The sequence below is a fragment of the Budorcas taxicolor genome, chromosome 12, assembly GCF_023091745.1.
Source record: "Budorcas taxicolor isolate Tak-1 chromosome 12, Takin1.1, whole genome shotgun sequence".
NCBI lineage: Eukaryota > Metazoa > Chordata > Mammalia > Artiodactyla > Bovidae > Budorcas > Budorcas taxicolor.
Window position 1 is genome coordinate 28059339 of NC_068921.1, and position 17321 is coordinate 28076659.

General features: G+C 45.3%; 1 protein-coding gene across 1 annotated transcript in view; it reads left to right on the forward strand.

Annotated features, from left to right (window-relative positions):
• STARD13 (StAR related lipid transfer domain containing 13) overlaps positions 1-16544 on the forward strand; it is a 167375-nt gene extending 150831 nt beyond the window's left edge. The window contains exons 8-14 of the mRNA XM_052650353.1: positions 2980-3178; positions 7253-7463; positions 8012-8126; positions 8974-9195; positions 9936-10153; positions 13330-13506; positions 14213-16544. Of these exons, the coding sequence (XP_052506313.1) occupies positions 2980-3178; positions 7253-7463; positions 8012-8126; positions 8974-9195; positions 9936-10153; positions 13330-13506; positions 14213-14330 (1260 nt within the window). The 3' untranslated portion in view covers positions 14331-16544. The remainder of the gene's footprint in view (positions 1-2979; positions 3179-7252; positions 7464-8011; positions 8127-8973; positions 9196-9935; positions 10154-13329; positions 13507-14212) is intronic.
• The last annotated feature ends 777 nt before the right edge of the window (positions 16545-17321 follow it).

The following is a 17321-nucleotide window of genomic DNA, read 5'->3' on the forward strand; positions in this document are numbered from 1 at the left end:
TTGTGCAAAATGAAAAGTGCATAGAGATTACGAAGAATTTCAAAATGGTGACCACAGAGCATTAAACTAAACGTGGGTCCACATGTGACTACCCAGGTCACTGGGCCACCAGCGACAGACACAGAAGCAAATGAAAGACATTTCACACATCTTGGGTCTTCTTCATAATGAAGCTGAAGGGCCTGGGGTTGCCTCCTATCGGCCACAATGACCATGGTGTCCCTAGAAGAAATGCATTTTCAGTGGTTTTTTTGGTCCTCCACTTTTTACTTACAAAAAGAAATTAGTCAGAAATGCGCATTTTATCGCCGCTCTGAAAGCTTTTTGAAGAGGAAGTGATGGTTGGCAATCCTGGGAACCCCCAGCCCTGGCTGCTCTACGATGATGGATAAGAAAAGCTCTTCCCTCTGGTCCCAGAAAAAGCTTCTACTTACCTCACCAGGAAGTTTTCCATTGCAGGGACCTGAAGCCCTGCCCCCAAATGGCTTAAACAATAGAAAATTGCCACAGTCACATAACAACAAGGCAGGTAGTAGGGCAATTCTTCCATCAGCTCGGTGCCATTTTTTACGACAGGGGCCCTTCCCATCTCTCTCTTCTGCCATCCTCAGTACTCCATCTGGAATCTGATTTCAGACCACCTTTACTTTTATTGGATTTAGAAAGAAAAAAAAAATCCTTTGGCGCTTCCAACAGAACCCACAGAACCCACAGATATTTCCCACGTCCCCTGGAAGATAAGGGTGGGATGGGAAGGTTACTATCAGAATTTGAGGCAGAACAAATAAATACCTGACAACCCTCTGGACATCCTGTGAGATCTGAAGTCGGAACAAGCAGCACAGAGCCCGCGGCTGAAGAGCTCCAGACACGTCTCAAATCGTTGAGATAACAGTATCTGCTGAAACTAGAAAGAAACTTGGAGACAGAACAGTACAAAGAAAGCATCCCTGGGATACGTGTGTACCTGCACCTCACGTGCACCAGAATCCACGCCGGCGAGGCACAGAGGACAACAAGGAACCTGGTCCCACCAGGTACATACACACACACATACTCACTCACTCACACACACACACAGTTGTCAGCTTTATTCTTTTTATAGAACATGATCAGTATTTCTCCACCGTCAGAAACAATAATAACAGGAATTCTCGGATGGAATACTCCCAACTCACAGGAGAAGCCCTGTTTGTGAGTCACGCTGAGGAATTCACCTCTGGGGCACTTGGCTTCTGAGAACTCCCGTGCATCTGGGCCCTGAGGCCTGGTCCTGGGCCTCCTTCCAGAATTAGAGATGTAAACACACTGAGGCTGGGTCTCACTCCGATAATCACTTATCTGACACCTTGAACTTTTCTGTTGACAGTACATGCTTTCTTCTCCTGCCTTTTGATGAAATGTGGAGTAGTCGCCAGAGGAAGAGAAATGTTCTTTAGATTCTTCTTGGCAACGTTTCTGCATTTTCTAGGCATTCCAAACCTTAAGAATCAAAAAGAAAGCGATTAATGTTTTAAATGACACTCTGCCTGAATATCCAATTCTGTGGAATTGGGGTGGTAAGCCTCAGAATGCAGAAAAGGATTACTAAGGATTCTGTCTTTATTGCCACAAAAAGTAGCGGTGTATAATTTCCCCTGTGTTCTCTGCCTCTGACGCATACAAAACCCCCAGTGTTCCCCAACTGCTTGGAATTCTTCCCTTGCTGTTACTGCAGTTCGAAAGAGTGAGGGCTGCTCTCCATTTATAGCAGCAACTGAGAGAGCTCTCCTCAGAGGCCGGAGCTTGGGTCGAGGCCGGCCTGGCACACGGAGCGGCCAGGGAGGCGTGACTCTCCAGAGCAGGGGAAGAGCAGCCAGCGTTGACTCCCGGTCCGGCCACGGCCCACCTCTCTGACCGCTGGGAGCGCGGAAGCAGGCCAACCAGGGGGCCCTTGGGGAGTGAGAAGAGTGCAGATGGAGGGTTGAGGAACTAGATTTGAGAAATTCAGTGCCCTGCGGGCATTTAAAAATAACAGATAGACTAATGCACTGTAAGCCCGGGCTCCCAGACAAGCTCAGTTCTTTCGGGGTGGCGGCAGGTCCGCTTGAGGGGAGCCTACAGCGTAACCTGGAAACCACTGCAGGACCCTGCGTCCCCACAGGGCTCTGCTCCCCCTTGCTCATCCCTGTTGGGGCATCATCCCCATGGTGCCCTACGGCTCCATTTATCTGTCAAGCAGAGGAGTCTGAGTGCTAAGAATGAAAAGGGCGTAAGACAACGTCTTGAAGTCTGAAGAAAAGCCACTCAAGAATCATTCTCACCAGAGCCATAACTTCAATACATAACAACTCATCAGCCAGCGTAGTAGGTGCATCATACGAGAAGCATATGTCACAAGGATTCTGAAGAAGGAAAAGCATAGAAGTAAGACTTTTCAATCAAAATACATGCTTATGATATTGTTTCACGAACACATTCCCAATAAACCTTTCCCTCAAAGGGGCATTGAATATGGTTGCTTATCTGGTATCTATCAAACCTTCCATTGAGGGAACTTTTTCAAAACCCCTACTAAAGTGCACACAACCAGAGGACAGGGAATTTTGTCTGGTCTGTTCACTGATGACTCCAAGAAGCTATAAGTATGCCTGATACATAATGGGTATTTAATCACTGCTTGTTAACTAAATGAATACAATAACATTGGTGGTGTTATAAGACTTGACAGGTTACGAAGCACAATCACATCTATTTTCTCCCTAGCCCTGTAAGGTGGGGTACTATTATTATTTTCATTTTGTGGGAGAGGAAGTCAGTGTTCTGCTACTGCCCAGAGTAGCTAAATAAGTAATTTACAATTGACTAGTTTGGCCACAATTCCAGCTCACTGAGTCCTGGTCCCACTGCCTTCCCATCACCCCCTAGGTGCTTGCCGTAGGAAGAAAATATCTGGGGCCAAAGGCAGCCTCACTGACACATCCCTGTGGCTTGTTTCAGGTGGGTCTTTTTCGAAAATCAGGTGTGAAATCTCGAATCCATGCCTTACGTCAAATGAATGAGAACTTCCCTGAGAACGTCAGCTATGAGGACCAGTCCGCTTACGACGTAGCGGACATGGTGAAGCAGTTCTTCCGGGACCTTCCTGAGCCTCTTTTCACCAACAAGCTCAGTGAGACCTTCCTCCACATCTACCAGTGTAAGTGGTATAGTGCCCAGCCTGTTCTTAAGTGCATCCATTCACCTAAAAAAAAAAAAGTACATAGACTGAATTTTAATCGTACAGGTAATACATGCGTACGTGCTAAGTTGCCTCAGTTGTATCTGACTCTTTGCAACCCTTTGGATTGTAGCCCACCAGGCACCTCTGTCCATAGGATTCTCCAGGCAAAAATACTGGAGTTGGTTGCCATGCCCATCTCCAGGGGATCTCCCACCCAGGGATCGAACCCACATCTCCTGTGGCCCCTGCATTGCAGACAGACTGTTTACCACTGAGCCACCAAGGAAACCCTACAAGCAATGCATGAAGTATATAAAAGTTACAGGAGTAAACTTTGTTCACACTTTGATATGAAAATCTCCAGGCTGTATTTTATGCATTTGAAAATACTTTTTGACATAAAAACCTTCCTTCTCTCAATAGGGGTTTGTGTAAGATATATTTAAAAAAAAAACAAAACTAACTTTCAATGTAATTTTAATAAACTTAAAATGAAAAGGGACACAATAGAATTTATTTTACATATAGGTGTTTTTTAAAAGAAAGCATTTCCTTGGTATATATGAAATCCAGATGTGTTAAAATGACTAGAAATCAAGGGAAAATTGTATTTTAATACCATGTATTTTAACTGGTGGTAAGCAAGCAAAGCAAATCAAGGCTTAAGCTTAATTCAACTAATTTATATTTTCACTTAGAACTTTTTAAGTGATGTGAAGTTGATAATGTTCAGTGAAGCCCCTATAATTAATAATTGAAAATAGCAATTTTTGATTTAAAGGCATACTCTGCTAAAGGTAGTTGCTAAGGGCAGGAGGAGAAATGAACACGTGGCTTTTTCCTAGAGGCACTGTTATGTTTACCCAGCATTCGCGTGGGCTTCCTTTCAGGACTCCCCAAGGATACTCAGGTCCCACCATCAGTTTTCCATATCCTCCATTGGGCATCCGAGGATTCAGACAACTTCAGGTCATAAACACAGTACAGGATTCACAGTTCATTGAATCTGCAAATTCAAGGCCCAAGTATAGGAAGAGCTGACTGTGTATTTATCAGGAAAAAGCACTTGCCTGTTAAGTGAACCTGTGCAGGTCAAACCATGTTGTTCAAGGGTCAGCTATAAGTATTTAATGGTCCAAGTCTCAATTCTTCAGGAAAAAAACACTTGGCCTGTGGACTTTTGAGTTTTTAGCAACATATGCATGAAATAGACCTTGACATGAAATTGATCCAACTCGAAGAGATTCCTGCTTATTGAGAATCCTGTACTAAATGAATTTTAGGAGTTTGCAATATTGCAAACAAAAAGGATTATAACAAGTACCACTTGTCAAAACAGGATAAAGTAGTGACCCACTAAATAAATATTATCTTGTCAAAATGAATAGGTTAAGTTAGTGATACAGGTTGCTGGAGCCTAAATACAGGGAATTCATGTTTCTGCCATAAGAGGTTGAGCTGTGTTTTATCAGTAAAACCTCCCTTATGGTTTGGAAGTAGCTTATATGAGCCTTTACATGAACTCGGTTCTTGGGTTATGGTTGACATTGGTCTAAGGTTAAAGCCAGATTATTTCCAAGAGATAAATGCTTTCAGCTCTTTGTGAGACTCACAAACAACAACAACAAAAGATCAAAGCAGGGTTTATTTTAGTTGAGCAAACATTTACTGAGTTCAGCTTATGTTCAGGGCACTGTGCTGAGCCCTGCAGAGCACATGGATAGTAAGACTTAACTCTGCTGTTAGGCATCTTACAACTTAGGCAGACAAGACGTACACAGATAACTGCAATACAGCGAAATCAGAGACATTCCATGATAAGTTACAAAGAGCACCCAGGGAGGTTGAGATGAGGAATGAGGACTTGATGGAGAGGTGACAACTCAAGGTTGAGATACACAAGGAACACATGCTGAGCGAAGCAAACAGCACATGTGTCAGGCGATTATAGGATTTCCGTCTGGCTTGGAGAAGGGTAACTGTCCAGTGAAGCATCAGATGACTCCAAAAATTAGACTGAGGCCTGTACCCAGGAAGGGCACTGAACATTAGAGCAAAGGGCTCATATTTGGTTCATTAATCACTGGAGAACCTTCGGGCGTTGTTGAGGGAGATGACCAGTTACAATGCTCTCAGCTATAAACACAGGACCCAAAATCCAACAAACAGTTGTTTAAACAATAAAGACATTATATAATTGCACAAGACAGAAAATCTGGAGTTGAGTAATTCCAGAGTCGGTTAATTCAGGGACACCATGGCTGAAGTGCGCCTCTCTTGGTTATCCCCTTGTGACTAAGGTTATTCCCTTGGTCACAATAGGACTGCCACAATTTAGCATTATCATGTCTTCCCAAAATCACATCCAAAGGCAAGAGGCCGGCAGACGGGGTCTCCTCAGGCATGTGTCTTTCTATCAGGGAGATAAATTTACAGAAGCACCTACCTAGCATTTATCTTGGTCTCATAGGCCAGAAAGTATACATTTTTCTCCCCTAAATCAATCACTGGAGACAAGAACGGGGTTACCATTTTTGGTTTAGGCCAGCGTGGGTCAGAGGGAAGGGCCCAACCTCCCTGAGCACAATACAGCCCAAACCTGAACAGCACATGGCCTTTCTTAGAGAGGAAAGAGAAAGCAATTATATCCCAGGCAGCCAAGCCTGTGCTGCAGGGCCAGTGACCATCAGAACTGCTTATTTGACCCATGAATCCGGAAGTGGTAAACAGGAGCTACCAGACGGGACAAGAATGGAGGGTCAGGTAGCCAGCACATTGATTGAGGCTCTGAGTTACCTGCGGTGACTTCTAGTAGCCAGACTAGAAATAACAACGTTCCAGGGATAGACTCTGGAGTCAAGAGTTTTCCAATGTCTGTGGGGAAGAGGCCGCTTCTCCCAGGTGGCTCAGACAATAAAGAATCTGGCTACTAATGCAGGAGATACAGGTTCGATCCCTGGGTGGGGAGGATCCCTTGGAAGAGGATATGACAACCCATTCCCAGTATTCTTGCCTGGGAAATCCAAGGACAGAGGAGCCTGGTGGGCTACAGTCCGTGGGGTCAGGAAGAGTAGGACATGACTAAGCTATTAACACTTCACACTTCTTAACTCAAGTGAGCTCCTGATGGTGTCTTTCACAGTGAGGGGAATAAGGCAGTGAGTCAGTCCTAAAAGCGGAGAAGGCAATGGCAACCCACTCCAGTACCCTTGCCTGGAAAATCCCATGGATGGAGGAGCCTGGTAGGCTCCAGTCCATGGGGTCGCTAAGAGTCGGACATGACTGAGCGACTTCACTTTCCGTTTTCACTTTCATGCACTGGAGAAGGAAATGGCAACCCACTCCAGTGTTCTTGCCTGGAGAACTCCAGGGCCAGGGGAGCCTGGTGGGCTGCCTGCCATCTATGGGGTCGCACAGAGTCGGACACAACTGAAGCGACTTAGCAGCAGCAGCAGCAGTCCTAAAAGATCACTAACAGACACAGCCAGGGGGCAGCAAAATGCAGCACGGAGCACCCATTTTTCTAGGATTTTCCCTCGTAGTTAGCTCTTACTGTTCAGGCCAATTCTCTTTCAAGCCTGCATGACCAGGGCCGCCCCCCGCCCCACCTCTGCCCCACCACCACCATCATCACCACGAGGACCACCCAGAAGGAGAACGGCTTGAGAGGAGGGGGGACCTGGTTCCCCTTCCCACAATCCCTGGGCATCCTGAGAGATGCTTCACCAGCTGGGGAAGGGGGGTGATGGGCAAGAGGTTTGAAACAGGTGAGGCAGCAGACAGGTGAGTATGAAAAGCCAGCACAGGGTGCTCCTTGCGAGTCCAGCCTCGTCGTAAGACTGTGAGTTCTGGAGTGAGACGGGGGGGTTCCGACGCCGGGTCCGAAGCAATGACTTCTCTGTGCCCCTAGCTGTCCTCATGGTCACTATTGATGACAAGGACCCCCAAGGACCCCAAGCATGTTCACAGGAAGGTAGCACACTCTCCCCCTCCCCTGCCGGCTCCTTCTGCGGCTGGCCCTCTGACGGCCTGGCACCCACTTTTTCATAGATGTCCCCAAGGAGCAGCGGCTGCAAGCAGTGCAGGCGGCCGTCCTGCTGCTGGCCGACGAGAGCCGGGAGGTGCTGCAGACGCTGCTGTGCTTCCTCAACGACGTGGTCCACGCGGTGGAAGAGAATCAGATGACACCCATGAACCTGGCCGTGTGTCTGGCCCCCTCCCTCTTCCACCTGAATTTACTGAAGAAAGAAAGCTCCCCCAGGTGGGTTTTTCTCAACGGGAATGTTAATCCTAAACCAGGTATTCCCCAGGGCTACTAAAAAAAAAACAAAACAAAACTACATGCATTGCACTTCAACCTGGGGATCTGTTAGCACTTTGTTTATACTCAGAAAATGTTTGGAAGAACCTAATTCTTGCACCTCAGAGAATTACCAAGGTAGCATTGAAGAGTGTCCTCTGTGATCCAGAAAACCGGGAATTCTGTTTTGTGTGTGTGTTACAAAATCTTCAATTTGAAAAGACTGGATTTCAGGCCCAAGCATGGCAGCTTGTGGTGAAGTAGTTTCAAACTTGGGGAAAAATGAATTAATTTCTCCTGCCCTTGTGTTTTTCCAAGGTTTTCCATTTGTCAGACTCTTAACCTGCCTCGGGATATCTAAGATGTGTGGTCACTGTTTTTATTTGGAAATGAGAAAGTCTGGGATCTGGGTGGCATCCGGGCATGAAGAGATAGCAGAGGGGTGAACTGGGTCCTATGAAATGCTCTGGGGTTTGGGATCCGCTAAGCATTGTCCCCTTCAATTACAGAGTCATCCAGAAAAAATATGCCGCTGGGAAGCCAGATCAAAAGGACCTCAGTGAGAATCTGGCCGCAGCTCAGGGGCTGGCCCAGATGATCATGGAATGTGACAGACTTTTTGAGGTGAGTGAAAGGCTCCAACCGCCTTCCTTCCCTATAGCTCTTGGAACTCGATAAGACGGTTGGAATGGTTACTGCATTTATGGCTTATTTCTGGTTTTATTTTTTTGACAATGGTACAATGAATAGTGCCTCCCAGAAATATGAGGAGGCAGCCCCGAAGTTGGGGCTTTGACAGTTAAAGACACTTGGGTTTACCATGATGATGATGTTTATAAAAATGGTTGCATCAAGTTCTGGTGCCAGGTCCTAGGCCAGCCAACTATAGTATATTTAATGTGACCTCAGGACTTGATTAGATTCAATGTACGTGTTGGGGGGGGGGAGGCGGGGGCGGGGGGGATACTGAACAATCGCTGTTAACTCTGAATCAGTGACAGCTTATGAATACAGCCACAGACCTGCTAAAGGAGTACGTGAACTAGACTTCTGGCATCCTTTCTGTGGCAAAACTGGCATTTGCAGAAGGAAAAAGTGTGCTAAAAAGGTAAAGCTGCTTTCTGAGTCATGTTTGTTGTTCCCCTTAAGTCTGTGCACTTTTTAAGTTTCCCGAGTCCAAGTTTTGCCAAACTGAATAAAAATATATGACAAGTAAAATCAAAGAAAAGTGGAAAGGGTGAATGGGAAGTCGTGGCAATGTTCTGAATAATAAATATAGCCTCAAACAGATCTGGGTTTCCTGACTTTCAGAAGCCCTTTCTCCTGACCGCTGTCACTGATCTCAGACAAACATCTCTTGCCCCGCGGCACCCGGCCTGTCACCGGTACCGTGGTTTTCGGTGACGCTACTTCACTTTCTCTATTAGTCTCAGCATGTCTGTGTTGCTCTTCTGTGTACCCGTTGGTTCAGGTCCCGCTCGAGATGGTGGCCCAGTCTCATAACTCGTATGTGGAGGCTGAGATCCATCCGCCAACTCTGGAAGAGCTGGGGGCCCAGCTGGAGGACAGCGGGGCCACTTTCCACTCCTACCTGGAACATCTCGTCCAGGGCCTCCAGAAGGAAGCCAAGGAGAAGTTCAAAGGATGGGTCACATGTCCAAGCACAGACAGCACAGAGCTTGCTTTCAAAAAGGTAATCTCGGGTCTTGGAAAAAAAATTTACTCCCAAAGAGCCACATCTAACAACCTGGAATTTGTTTTGCTTCGAAAGCGGCCCCTCTATCTCCAGGGCTTGTCACACATAGGAACTGGTCAAAGTTCTGCACCAGAGTCTGACTGTGTAACCAGAGGGCAGACTGTGGAGCCACCCTCTGGACCCAGGCCGGGCTCTGCCCCTGAGCTGTGTGGGGTTGGGCGAGTCACACGCCTGTCTGTGCCTGCATGCCCCCATTTGCATAACGGACATAACAACAGGACCACTACCAGATACATACACTATGGATACTACGTATAGAATAGATAACTAATCAGAACCTACCGTGTAGCACAGGAAACTCAGTGCTCTGTGGCAACCTGAAGAGGAAGGAAACCCAGAAAGAGGAGATATATGTATCCATATAGCTGATTCACTCTGCAAACACTAAGGCAACACTGGAAAGCAACTATATTCCAATAAAAATTAATTTAAAAAATGGAAAATAAAAAACTAAAACTAAGAACAATGCTTAGCACACAGGAAGCACTGTGTGCTGCTGGTTATCGTTTTTATTGCCACTCTTCTTCTCTTAAGCTTAAGGGTGACCATTTTAAACCTGAGGTGTACAGAATCACTTTCAAGTTCCATAATCGATGAGGCCTTTTGAATACCAGTGAAGCCGGGTAGGTTCTGCTGGAACCAGCGACCTCCCAGCCGCTGCGGGTGTCTTTCCCCAGGTGGGAGACGGGCCCCCGCTGAGGCTGTGGAAGGCTTCCGCGGAGGTGGAGGCGCCCCCCTCGGTGGTTCTGAACCGCGTGCTGAGGGAGCGCCACCTGTGGGACGAGGACTTCGTGCAGTGGAAGGTGGTGGAAACGCTGGACAAGCAGACGGAAGTCTATCAGTATGTGCTGAACAGCATGGCGCCCCATCCCTCCAGGGACTTCGTGGTTCTCAGGTAAGCCTGCCCCTCTGCTCCAAAAGCAGGGTGAGAGCTGCAGATGGAAGCATTTCACTGCATTCTCCCACCTCAGTTCAGCCTCCACTGGGAACACTAGCGCCGGCCCTCAGTTCATTTCCCTCGCCGAAAACTGACTGCCGTATTCATGCCCGACCTCCTGCTTCTTTCACCCGATGTACAGTTCTGCCATGCTCTCTTATGGCTCCTTTCAGTATGGGGCATACGGTTTATTAGGCCATAAATATCGTTCATTTCCTCAGAACAGAGTCCCAAGATGAGCTGCTGTTTGTCCAGCTGAACTTTCTGCCAAATTATGCAAACTGAATCTCACTGGCCCTTCTCTTGCTTTTGTTTTTCTCTGCCTGGGAAAGGCAAGTCTTCAGTGGGGTGGCTCTCCGTCTGGAGTGTGTGTAACTTCAGAATTCATCTGTATAACTTCACACGGTGCTCAGTCGCTCAGTCGTGTGCAATTCTTTGCGACCCCGTGGACTGTAGCCCGCCAGGCTCCTCTGTCCATGGAATTCTCCAGGCAAGGATACTGGAGTGGATTGCCTTGATCTCCTCCGGGGGATCTTCCAGACCTAGGGATCTAATCCAGGTCTCCTGGATTGCAGGCGAATTCTTTATCCTCTGAGCCACCAGGGAAGCCCTCACGTGTTCATAAGGCATCCCCATGCATGGAAACCGTGGCCCAGCCCTGAAGGTCCAACTATGCTGAGATAATCGAATGTCCAGAAAGATTTCAGGGCCTGACAAGGCTTGAGACTCTGATCTCATCTGCTGAAATATTGCTTCTAATAGATTTGTGAGTTGAGTTCCAGACCCCTGTTCTCTGGGTTTAGAGTGGGATGCTCAACTAACAGTAGGCAGTGGGACAGTGGACCTGTGTATATTGGCTGGTGAGTCTGTACTGAATCAGAAAGAATGGGGATGGAGGATACTGACAAACCCAAATAAAATATAATTAAATAAAAAAAATTTTTTACTGATAACTGATGGTGAATACCATCTCTTCTCATATATTAGCAGTTTTAAAAAAAAATCACTAGTGAAATCCCCAAATGTATATTTAAAATAGTTTCTTTATTAAACTAGTCTTGATGGCAAACTAAAGATTACTTTTCACATGGGCTATTTCTGCCTTTGGAATTGGTCCTTAGGACCTTGAGTTTCAAGGGTCATTTTTTTTTTCCCCCAAATATATGTGTTTATCTTAGCCATGATGGGATCCTGGTGGAAAATGTAGGAAATTGTAAGCATGGCTTATTAACACAGTTATTGGGACATTACTCATCTCATTGGAAGTTAAATTTTACACCTTCACTGCTGCAAGCAAGAAGTGAAACAGTTCCAGGATGGCAGCCCTGGGGACTGGTGGGTTGGAGCCCCGCCATGGTCCACTCTCCACTCCCCTTAGAGGAGGCTGCGGGCCAGAGTCTGTTCATGGAACTCCCTCCTTCCAGGCCTCCTGCAGTGCCACCCGCCTGCCATTTCTAGAGTCCCATTCCATTCCAGCCTTGTGCCAGGCACTGTTGGAGACTCAAGATACTGCTGTGAACAGACCACAGTCCTGCTGTCTTGAGGTTAATATTTTATTAGGAAGAGTCAATAAAGAATAAGCAAGGGGACTAGGATTTCTTATCTTTTCTGTTGTTGCTCGGTTGCTAAGTCGTTTCCGACTCTGTGACCCCATGGACTGCAGCTTACTAGGCTCTCCTGTCCTTCACTGTCTCCTGGAGTTTGCTCAGATTCATGTCCATTGAGTCAGTGGTGCTATCTAATCATCTCATCTTCTGCTGCCCTCTTCTCCTCCCGCCCTCAATCTTTCTCAGCATCAGGGTCTTTTCTGTTGAGTTGCTCTTCACATTCGATGGCCAAAGTATTGGAGCTTCAGTTTTAGCATCAACAACAATGAACCAGACATGTTGCTTGCAGCAGAAATTCCTTGTGGTTATGATACAAGAGGTAGAAAGTGCCATGGGTGGTCTCCTCTCAGGATTACCATGTTCATATCTCACTTCATCCCTTTTTCTAGTTCCTCAGGAGGTTCCAGTGATAGCCACTGAAGCCTTTTTCCATTTTATCCCCACAAATCTATGCAACTTTCCGTCTTTGTTCTTAATCACAGCATCATGCATGAAAAGAGACTGGTCATACCCATGGAGAAGTTGCTAAGAAATTTGTTGGGCTTGCTTATTCCCAAGTTTCTTGGTAATATGTTTCTTGTATGGTAGAAGAGGATGAAGTTATAGATAAGATAACTAAGCAAGGGGATAGGATTTGTGACTTAATAACTGAGATTATAATAAACCCATATCTGTGGTAGAAATGGTTGCTGCAGAGATGCTCCTGACTTCCATCTACAACCTTTTCTCAAGTGGTACCCCCTTCTATGCTTGAATAGCTCCAGTAACAGTGAGCTCACTACTCCTCATACAGCCCATTCCATTTTTGAGGAGTACACATTGTGTAGCTCTTCTCTGCACTGGATTGAAATATGCCTTCCTATCTCTGTTTTCTGGAGTCAAATCAACTGTATTTATTTCTTCTCCCACTCAAGAGCCTCTCAAGGATTTGAAGGCAGCTAGCAGTCCACATATGTCTAGTTTTCTTCTAACTGAGCATCATCAGCTCACGTATCCTTTCAGACGTGAGTGGAGCATCACCTCCTCCAGGAAGCCTTCCCGTGTGTATGATCTCAGAGTTCTCCTTGCACAACCATATCACTGTGCTTGTCAGAGTGTTTTAGAGTTCTCTCTGGAGGTCTGTTTCTCCTCCTGGTTAGACCTTTGTGTCCTCAGTGGCTTCTCATAGCTTGGCACATCCAGTAGACGTTTGGTGAAAGAACTGAATGAGCAAGTCCCGATTCCCAAATGGTGGGACCAGCAAGCCCTTCAGGAATGTGCAGGAGTCTCTGCAGCCTCAGTTTGGGATTTGGAAAGAACCTCTAAAAACTGCAAAGTCATTTCTGACCTCTGGGTCAGAGGGATGAGACCCCTGCTTTGAACCGCACTGTATAAACTTTACACACACTTGTGAGAACCATTAGCTGAATCCAAGTAACTGGGCTTGGAATTTGAGCAAGAAAATGTCAGCGTAAGCCTCAGCTCCATGCTCAGGGTTTTCTTTCTCTCTCAGCTGTAATTCCCACGTGTGGGTTTGTTTTGCTGCAGGACCTGGAAGACTGATTTGCCCAAAGGAATGTGTACCCTAGTGTCCCTCTCCGTGGAACACGAGGAAGCCCAGCTCATGGGTGGCGTGCGCGCTGTGGTGATGGACTCTCAGTACTTGATAGAGCCATGTGGCTCAGGCAAGTCGCGGCTGACCCACATCTGCAGGGTGGACCTGAGGTGAGTGTGGGCTCCTGGAGGTGGCAGGCACAGCCCTCTTTCCCATCTAACCCCTACTGCTCTGTCCTTTCCTCCTCCTGACCATTAACACGTTGTCTCGATGATTACGAATCATTCCCCTCAGTTCTCTTTCCAGCCTTGCTAAACTTCTGACTGTCAAGAGAAGGTCCCATGCTCGTCTTTATTTTCCGTTTTGTCCCACGTGTACTCGTGTGCTTCTCTCACGGGGCAAACGCCAGCACTGGCACCTGGTACATGGTAGATGCTCAGGAAATACGAGTCCTCTTATGTTTCTTTCCAGCCTGTCCCTTTTCTGCTCCCTCCAGTTGCCCTCCTATGAGAAGGAACTAATTTAAATCCAACCTTTTTCAATGCATTCATGATGCTAAACTGAGTTCTTGGTCTGGGTGGATATAAACTGGGTTTTCTCCATAAATTCTTGAATTAAGTCAGACTCATCCCTGAGAGGACGCTATCATTTGAAAGCACCTGGTGAATCCTGCAAAGACAGACTGAATCCTTGGCCAGGAAGGCAATTTTACGGGCCCCCATTGACAGAATGAGGTTCGCAGATCCTCGGAGCAGTGCCCCTCGGGGAAGGCAAGCGGACTGACAGGCAGGGCACAGGCACCGCCGTGTTGACCGTGACAAACTGTTGTGATGTGGAAGAGGCTTTCCCACTTCCCTCCCCTTTTTGTCCCCACAGAGGTCACTCCCCAGAATGGTACAATAAAGCCTTTGGACATCTGTGTGCGGCGGAAGTTGCCAGGATTAGAAACTCTTTTCAGCCCCTCATTGCTGAGGGTCCAGAAACTAAAATCTGAGTTTTCCCAAGTGTGACATCAAACTCAGGGAAGAGGAAGCGGAAGCAAACACTTGTGGGAGAGAGTGTGAGCGTGAGAAAGCAAGGAAGAGAGAGAAACTAATTGACAAAGTTAATGCTCAAAAGCAGAAGCACTGAGAAGTCAGAATGTCGAAGATGCAAGAATTTCTGAGAACTTTCCCTAGCCTTCCTGGAGACGGCTACATCCCTACTAATATAATATTTTTAAAAATCAGAACATTTATCTATGTTACTTAAGATTAAATTGATTATTCCTTGTGCATTGCCTAATTTTGCTATTTAAAGGCTTCTAAGAAGCACTATCATTAACTGTAAATAAATGTATGTGTAGCATTTGTACATATGTGTGTATATCTCTGTCTTCACTGTATATATGTAAAATGTCAATTTTATATATAATGGCGTATTTTGAAAAGGAATGCATCTGATCAGGTGAGCCCCTTCGGCACACGGTTCTTTCCAAGCCTCTCTGGGCCCTGTGTCCCCACTGCCCTGTAAGCTGAGCAGAATCTGCTGCTAACACCAAAGTGTGAAAACAAGTTGTCTGCCCTGATGTTTTACCAAAGATTAGCCAACCAAAGGAAAACACATTAAATGGTTCTCACATGTTGTCAGTTTGTATCATTCAGAACTTGAGCGTGGGGTATTGGATGAATCAAGGAAAATAATAGTCCTCATTAAAGCAAAGAAGTGGGTGAGTAGTCGTTACCAGATTTAAGACTATATTACCAGTTGCCATGGGGCCGGCAGATACAGTTTCAGTGAAATGCCAGATGCCCGTGGACCACTGGAGTCAGCTCCAGTGACTGAAACAGAACCTGTATTTCCCTGCTGATTAGAGCTGAATATAATAGCCTTGGCATATTCACAGCCAAAGGGAGCCTCTGTGTTTTGTTGAGGTTTCATAGATACATTGCATAATGTTCTTAAATGTCATTCTATTTGACCAGTGGCCTATTTAATGGTCACAGTTAGTTGACATTTTCTTACCAACGTCTTGCACTGAATTTAACTCTGGACACCAGATAAAGGGAGATGCTGGTCACTCAAGAGTCTTGGACCATTACAGCTGCAGGGAGTTCTAATATTGCTATGCTCTTAAGATACTGCTCGTTAAAGTTCTGCAATCTGAAAGACAGGGTTTCAAAATAACATTAAGACCAAAACTGTGTTCTTCAATTAGCTTTAGAAAATATAAACAGGTTTGTTAAGTCCATGCTTCTTCATTAGTCAGTCAAGCTAGCTATGCATTTGCCCGAACCTTATTTATTATTGTATGGACTAAGCAAATTGACTATCCTTAACCAATTGCTGATGGATTTTAAGTTGGGTTTTTTTCATAGTAATTCAGCAACTCTAAAGAGGAAGTTAATTTATTGTGTCTGATTTCAGGGAGAGATTGGTATCATAATTTAGCAATTGGTGTTGAAGGGGAAAAAAAAACTGAGTGTTTTCTTTTTATATTGTATGTTTATGTAATGTTTTCTTTTATCAGTATTGTGCAATTCTTTTATTGAGAGGAATAAAAATGCTATAAATGAGTTCTGGATGGTACAAGTAAAATCATACTGTCTGAATTGTAATCGAGGAATTTTTTTTGTTTCCTTGCCTACCGAAGAAGGTGGCGGCAAACCCATAGTTTTCCATTTGCGCAATGCTCTGTGAGCAAAACAAATTCACATCCTAAATTTAACCACATATGCCAGATTACATAGACAGGATCGTTAGTGAATTTTAATTTAGCTTAATGCTGGTCCCACTCCAGAGATGGGGCCACGTGTTTTCAGGAGGTGTGACAGGCACATAAGGATGAACGGTGTCCTGTCACCGAGAGCAGGGCTTTTCCAGCCTTATCAGCACACGGATCACCTGGAGATCTTGTTACAATGAGCCTCTGATTCCCGCAGGCTCAGGCAGGCCTGAGATTCTGGATTCTGAACCAGCTTCAGGGCAAAGACCACACCCTGAGAAGCGGAGATCTAGAGGACACTTAGAATAAAACCGTTATTTGATTTCTGACTCCCCTTCTCTTCAAATTACCTTTTTATTTTTTATGCACATACTAAGTACACCCCTGCTGCCTACAACACAGTGCATCTTAAAAAGAAACGAAAGAGGAGAAAGATGCATCAAGCTTGTTTGTCAAATACCATAGTATTTTATGCATTGTTATCTTGCCAATGGAAATAAAATATACTGCCTTTAAATAATATATTTATACCTCATGTATATCTTTACCTCGATTGTTGGTATCAATCATCAATTGTAAATAAATAATTGCCAAGGCAAATAAATTTATATACATTAAATATACCCCTCTTTTCTCTATAATACATGTTGAGTTTCATGCTTCATATAAATGGAAAACCTGCTTCCTGAGGAAGATTTCTCTATAAAATAGCATGCCATTAAAAAAAAGAAAAAAGCTCACCATGAGTTTGACACCTCTGTACTGTAGTCAAATCTAAAGATTTATATAAAAGCCTAGATTGTTACCTACAGACCTTCACTAACAGTATGGGTGCCTTAACCTGTATCTAAGCCATTATAGTGATGGGTAGGGATTTCTTTTACATTTCGCTGTTCTGAAATCTGGAAGTTATAAGAACACCTTTCTAGTATTTTCTGAAGGATTCTGTGAGCTCTAGCTACATTCCCTTCTTTTTGAGTGCACAAGAAATGGAGACTTGATAACGCAACTTATGGCAGCACCACTGGATCGTGAAGAGTAGCCAAACCTGAGTCTGAGCCTCTAGCTTTCCACCCTTGTACAGTACAGTCAGCCCTCCATATCTGCAGGTTCTGTGTCCAAGGATTCAACCAACCACGAATCAAAAATACTCCAAAAAAAAAGAAAAACAATTTCAGAAAGTTCCGAACTAAACTTGAATTTGCTGTGCACTGGCAACTATTTACATAGCATTTCCATTGTATTTACAACTATTTACATATCATTTGCATTGTGCTAAGT